This window comes from Apodemus sylvaticus, chromosome 16 (genome assembly GCF_947179515.1).
Source record: "Apodemus sylvaticus chromosome 16, mApoSyl1.1, whole genome shotgun sequence".
Classification (NCBI taxonomy): Eukaryota; Metazoa; Chordata; class Mammalia; order Rodentia; family Muridae; genus Apodemus; species Apodemus sylvaticus.
In genome coordinates, this window is record NC_067487.1 from 76,435,776 (window position 1) to 76,443,111 (window position 7,336).

The window sequence follows — 7,336 nt, forward strand, 5'->3', positions numbered from 1 at the left end:
TCTGGACCTCCTTTCCCCCAGCCTCTTCTCCATTTGCCCTTGCACTTGTTTCAGACAGGACCAATTCTGGGTCAGACCCAATCCTTCCACTTGGTGTCCTGTCTTTCTACTGGAGGTGGACTTTACAAGTTCCTACTGCCCACTGTAGGGCAATTCATCTAAGGTCCCTCCCTTTGATTCCTGGGAGTCTTTTACCTCCCAGGTCTCTGATACATTTTGGAGGGTCTCCTCCACCTCTTACCTCTCCAGGTTGCCTGTTTCCATTCTTTCTGCTGGCCCTCTGGGCTTCAGTCTTGTCCCCAGACCCCAATACCTGATCATGTTCCCTTCTTCCCCTTCCTGTGCCCTTTTCCACCTACGTCCTTCCCTCTGCCCCTTCTCTCTGTGATCGCTTTCTTCTCCCTCCTAAGTGGGATTGAAGCATCTTCACTTGGGCCCTTCAGCTCGTTAACCTTGACTTCTGTGGATTGTATCCTGGAAATTCTGTGCTTTTTTGGCTAATACCCACTTCTTAGTGAGTTACTAATTTAATTGTTTAAATTTATCTGCGTGTTTGTGCACACGCATGTGGTTGCCTGTGGAAGCCAGAAGAGGGCATCGGATCACTTGTAGCTGGAGTTAGAGGCAGTTGTGTGCTTCCTGATGCAGGTGCCTGGAAACTGAACTTGGTCTCTTATTTGAGTGACAAGGGCTCATAATCCCTGATCCACTGCTTTAGCTACAAATGGCTTAATTATTAAAGCAGAAATAATAAAATAGTGGGAACTACTTTTCATAATAACACATTAGCAATATAATAGCAGTTTCTACAGGGAGTAAAAAAGACAAATTAATGTTAAGCAATAAAAACCAATTAGAAAAAATATTAAAGCAAAGATAACAAATCCAAAACCGGAGTTCCGGGCACAGGGCGGCCACTGGAGGAGAGCAGGCTGCGTCTCTCGCAAGCTTTGGAGGGAGAGCCGCCGCGATGTTCCGGATCGAGGGTCTCAGGCCGAAGTTGGTCCCGGAGGAGATGAAGCGGAAGATGCGTGAGGATGTGGTCTCTTCCATTCGGAACTTCTTCATCTTCGTGATGAAGCCCTGCTGTGAGTCACTCCATATATCTTAAAGAAGCTGGACAGCATATGAGGATTGGGAGTCTCGTTGATGCACGGCATGAAGAGCCTGGGGACGGTTTCTCCTCCTGTCTGCAGATGAATTGGCCCAGAAAGGTGTAAGACTGATTAAAGGGACACAAAAACTGCTTGTTGAGAACAAGTCAGGCTTTGAAAACTGACCTTCATAGCTAAAATACTTGGGAAGTGTAAAAAGATGTCTTGTGGGCGTGGTGCCCTTAGGCCTATGAAATCCACCTCTGTGATTGCCGATGGAATGGTAAATGGTATGTGTCAGGCTCTGAGGGGCTTCTGTCTGAAGTGGTACCGTCCCTGTAGTCGTTTCTGTTTACTTCTGTTCAAATTGTTATTTGTGAAGAGTCTGTTTGGAAGTCAGCACACCCCCACGATGACATTTAAGCACAGTCTATATTTTTAATAAACATTTTGATGAAGAAATAAAAAACAAATCCAAAACCGTATGTCTCTTTTGAAAGTAGACAACAAAAAGACGCATGTGCATATTCAAGGTAGTTATGGGGAACCTAAAATATAATACATATCTAGAAGAGATTAAAATGAGAACATGTGCCTTTCTATTTTCACAGACTTGAAATTCCAGAAATTATCTATCAACTTATCATCTGTTCATTTACCTCCTTACCTATCAACCTATTCATGTATGAAGTATTTTATGACCTATCAATATCAGGCTTCAGGATTCTCTAGTATTATCTAAGACAATTTTTAAAAATCAAATTAGAGTAATTATAAGCTTTGTTATAAAATGACTTATTATCTCCATGTCCATATGTTGGGATCAATGTTGCACTGTGTAGGGCCAGCTTCACAGACCAGAGCTTCATGTAGGTTCATGAAGTCCTGCAGTTGGTAGGGCTTGGTGTTATTTATTTATTTATTTATTTATTTATTTATTTATTTATTTATTTTGGCCAATGTCTCACTAATCTTATTTTATGCCCTGATCTCATGTTTTAGAATGGAAGTTCAATAAGTTAATGAAAATAGGAAGAGGAAATGTGGATATGGAATTTGGCATCAGATGCAGTCAGTTCCTGCCCTTCAGTGTCTTCTTTCCCTCACTCCCCCTCTACCCTCACCTTTTGTGATGAATTCATAGGGGTCTTCATCCCCCTCTCAGTTTTAGCCCATCCACATAGAAAACAACAACTCACAGCTTTCTATCTATCTTGGATTTGAACTCAGGTAAAGAAGAACCAGTTAGGTATCTGTACACATCTTAAGAAATTTGGTGGCAGAGGATCAAGGCACACTGAATTTTTCAGACCATTGTTACTGGTATGGCAAACCTTTCATGCACTTTCATTCAATATTTAGTGAAGTTTCCCGCTGGTAAGAGTTGCATAATTTTGGAGTGCAACACTCTGTTTTGGGATATAAGAGTGGACCTCAATGTAACAAGAATATTTTGCTTGATTTTTCTGCCCATGTTATTTCTATCTTTTTGGTTTCCCTGGGGAAACCCGGTAGCTCATCGAGTACAAAGTAGGTTAAATCATAAACCAGCTCTTATGTATTTGTAACAATCAATCTTGCCAAAGAATACTAATTTGAAGAACAAATCATAGCCTAACAGTGAAAAGGGTGTTTTATATTTTAGTACTTTTCATAGAACACTTTTCTTTCCATTTGAATATGGAGCCTGCATTTACATTTTGTGCTTGGTCCCACAAATTTTATAGCTGACCCTGGTATTAAAAATCAGAATATAAAGGCTCTGTAATTTATGATTGCAAACACATCACAATTAAAGTTTATTTTATCTTAATTAGACAGTTAACAAAGCTCTAGTCTTCATGGATTCATTAGATTTTTAATGTCTTTTTTTCCCCAAGAAAGTGAGAGGCTCTTTGTAGTACTGCTTATTGTTGATGATTAATATACTATATAATAATATAACATATGATAATATAGCAATTAATAAATACTATTTAATAATAAGCAATACTACATATAATAAAATTGAAAATATGTTTATATTTTTTGATTCATGTGATTGCTTCTTCCTTGTTCTTTCCCATACCTAATTTTGAGTTTTTCTTCCCTATGAGTTAAAACTGCAAATAGATTTCTAGAAAGACTTGAATTATAAACTCGAAAGGAGGCTGGGTATAGTGTGAAGGCCAATGTATGTCTGATTGCAAAGAGCTAATAGCTTCCCAAAGTTGGTGTCTTTTTTTTTTTTTAATGTTAATGATTGACATGCCATCTTATCAGGCCAGGGGAGCAGGAAAGCTAACTGAGGTCCTTCATCATTCTCTTCTCTCCTCCAAATTCAATTTTGTCCCATTCCTAGCTTTGCAACAGAACACTTACTACAGCCTTCCTACCACTGCTGCACATCTCCATTGGATCCCACAGACCTTCCCCTCCTAACCCCTCTCTCTTAATTTATTGATTTATTTTAGTTCCCAACTCCCGTAGGCACCCCTGTTAACCCAAAGGCCTCCCCAGCCAAGGAAGCAGATATCTACCTGCAGATCATCACATATCCTTCTGTTCTCCCCAGTCCCAATCCCACCAATTCCATCCATACCTCTGTGGCAGAAAACCTGCTATAGTCTCTATTGACTTTTTGACTATCAGGTCCAAAGAAATGTGCCTAAAAGACAACACACAGAACAAGTATCACACTCTCTTAAAACCCAGAGAGGATACAGAAACCAAGGAACAAAACACCAATCCAATGGACACAAAACCAGAAATCAACATCTAGAACTATAATCATTCAAATCCCAGATGCCTACATGCCAGTTTAAAAACATAAACAATAACAACTAGGACAACATATCTCCAATAGAGCCCAGCAATCTACCACAGCAGGCCATCAATATTCCAGCATACCCAAATGACAAGGAAAAGATCTTAAAACAGGGTGCATGAAGGTGATAGAAGTCTTTAAAGAGAAATGAATAAATTCTGTAAAGAAATGCAGGGAAACATAAATAGTTAGAAGGAATGAATAAAAATGCTCAAGACCTAAAAATGGAAAGAGAATCAAAGAAGAAAACCAAAACTGAAAGAATTTTGGAAATGAATAATTTAAGAATTTTAACAGTAACCATATAGACAACCTTTACTAACAAAATACAAGACATGGAAAACAGAATCTCATGCATTTAAGAGTCAATAGAAGAAGTGGACATATTCAGCCATTAGAAACAATGAATTCATGAAATTCTTAGACAAATGGATGGAGCTGGAGAACATCATACTAAGTGAGGCAACCCAGTCTCAAAAGATCAATCATGGTATGCACTCACTGATAAGTGGATTTTAGCCTAGAAACTTGGAATACCCAAGACATAATCAACATATTAAATGATGTCCAAGAAGAATGGAGGAGTGGCTCCTGGTTCTGGAAAGACTCAGTGTAGCAGTATAGGGGAATATCAGAACAGAGAAGTGGGAAGGGGTGGATGGGGGAATAGGGGGAGGGAAGAGGGCTTATAGAACTTTCGGGGAGTGGGGAGTCAGAAAAGTGGAAATTATCTGAAATGTAAATAAAAAATATATCGAATAAATAAATAAATAAATGAAGAAGAAGTAGACATATTGGTCAAGAAATTCTGAAAAAATAACTTATTGAAAAAACTTTTGGAAAACTATGAAAAGACCAAATCCAACCATAGTAAGAATAAAGGAAGGAGAAGGATCCAAGATCAAGGCCCACATAATATTTTCAATAAAATCATGGAAGAAAGTTCCCTAAATTAAAAAATAGTGATCCCCGTCAAAGTACAAAAAGCATACAGAAGAAAAATAGATTGGATCAAAAAAGAAAGTTCCCTTGGCACATAATAATTAAAACACCAAGCATACAGAAAAAGAAAGATTATTAAAACTTCAAGGAAAAAAGACAAAGTAACAAATAAAGGCAGATCTATTAAAATTACATCAATGGAAAAGTCTAAAACCCAGAAGGATCTGGGAAGTATGCTGCAGATCCTAAAAAAATCACAGATGCTAGCCAAGATTACTATATCTAGTACAACTTACAATCATCATAGATAGAAAAATAAGATACTATATAATAAAGCCAAATTTAAACAATATTTGTCTACAAATCCAGTTTCATAGAAAGTGTGATAAGAAAAACATCAACCTAAAGAAGTTAACCTCATCTATGAAAACACAGAAAGTAAATTATCTCAGAGAAGGCAAATCAACTCTCTCTCCCTTTCCCTCTCCCCCTCCCTCTCCTTCTCCCTCTCCGTCTCTCTCTGTCTGTCTTTGTCTCTCTCTGTCTTTATCTCTCTCTGTCTCTGTCTCTCTGTCTCTCTGTGTCTCTCTCTGTCTCTGTCTTTCTCTCTCTTCATCTTTTTCCCCCCAAATCAAATCAATATACCAATATCAAAATAACAAAAATCAACATTCATTGGTCCTTAATATCTCTTAATATCTACAGTCACAATTCCCCAACAAAAAACATAGACTAACAGAATGGACATGAAAACAGTATCCATCATTCTGTTTCATTCAAGAAATTATACATCAACATCAAGGCTTGATATTAACACAATCACAAAGGCTGGAAAAAGATATTCCAAGGAAATGGACCAAAGAAAAAAGTTGGTGTAGCCATTTTAATATTTAACAATATAGACTTCAAATCAGAAGAGATAAATTAAAGGACACTTGATTACTCATCAAAGGAAAAATGCCCCAAGGACAATGATACCCCACGTTTATAAAAGAAGCATTACTTCATGTAATACAATTGTCCTTCAAAGGATATTAAAGACTTGATTTTCATAACCTTTTGGATTCTGGCCTTGTAATAAATATGTAATAAATATTTGTAATAATAGTATGTGCATAGCTTATCTTTCTCCATTGGAAAGTCTTACTCTGGAGTCATAGTGTCTTATAAGCATTCTTGGGGGTGGGGAGTTGTGGCTTCACAGCTAGTCCACTAACAAAGCCATTTTAGCATCTATGTTTTCCTGGAGCTGATGGAGCCTCTCATCAATGTGGTCCATAAGCTTCTTTTCCCTCAGTGCTGTATAGGTAAAATGGAAGGAAATTCTCTTCTGTAACTGGCAGGTTCTTCTCCCAGAGGCCTTTCTAGCATGTATAATGTGTGACATTTTGAGAATGTAAAATGAGGGTTAAGATATGAATCTAGGGGATTGCAGTTCCCAGCAGACTAAGCTTTCAGAATTTAACTGATATATTCATGTTGGTGATACAGTGGTGCTAATGGGATTGCTCTGAAGACCACCTGTAAGTGAATAAAATTCTTTCCAGCTAAAAAAAGAATCATTACTACAGCTTAAAACATATATTGCCCCTCACACAGTAATAAAAGGAGACTTTAATACCCCAATTTTACCAACAAACACGTCCCCCAGACAAAAACTAAACTGGTAAATGTGGGAACTAGCTGACATTATAAAACAAATGGACCTAACATATATTTATAGAACATTTCACCCAAACTTGTAAATTTCATACTAGCAACTTAACAGCACATCGAAAAGCTATAGAACATAAAAGAATAAATGATACCCAAAAAGAATTGATATGAATAAATTATCTAACTCTGGACTGAAAGCAATAAATAGAAACAAAAAGAACAATACAAAAGTTTAAGGAAACTATGGGTTGGGTCTTTGAAAAAAATCCAAATTAACTAAAACATGATGAGAGAATATCCAAATTTAAAATATCAAAAATGAAAAGGTGGACATAATGACAGACACTGAGAGAATCTAGTGAATTATGAGAAGATTTAAAAAAATCTGCATGCTACCTAATTAGAAAATCTAAAGGTAATAGATAACTTTTCTTGATAGGTGCCATCTACCAAAGGTAAACAAAGATCAGATCAGAAATCTAAATAGGCCTAAATCTCCCAACCAGACTAGATTGTTTTAGTCCAGAAATCTACTAGATGTTCAAAGAAGAGTGAAGACCAATGCTCCTCAAATTATTCCATGAAATAGAAACAGAAGTGAATATTGTCAAATTCATTTTATGAGGCCATAATTATTCTGATGCTCAGACAACATAAAGACTCAACAAGAAAGAGAATTACAAACCAATTTTCCTTATTAACATAAATGCAAAAATTTCCAATAAAATACTTAAAAACTGAATCTCAGAACACAGCAAAGGATGATCCACTGTGATCAAATGAACTTCATCCCAGAGATTCAGGGATGGTTCAGTATATAAAAATCAGTAAATGTAAT

The 7,336-nt window shown here is 36.9% G+C and overlaps 1 protein-coding gene across 1 annotated transcript; it reads left to right on the forward strand.

Moving 5' to 3' along the window:
* Positions 1 to 913: 913 nt before the first annotated feature.
* Positions 914 to 1,361, forward strand: LOC127666916 (mitochondrial import receptor subunit TOM5 homolog). Its single transcript, XM_052159916.1, is given in 2 exon segments — positions 914 to 1,075; positions 1,078 to 1,361. Coding segments are annotated over 2 exon segments (159 nt in total). The 5' UTR covers positions 914 to 970; the 3' UTR covers positions 1,132 to 1,361.
* The last annotated feature ends 5,975 nt before the right edge of the window (positions 1,362 to 7,336 follow it).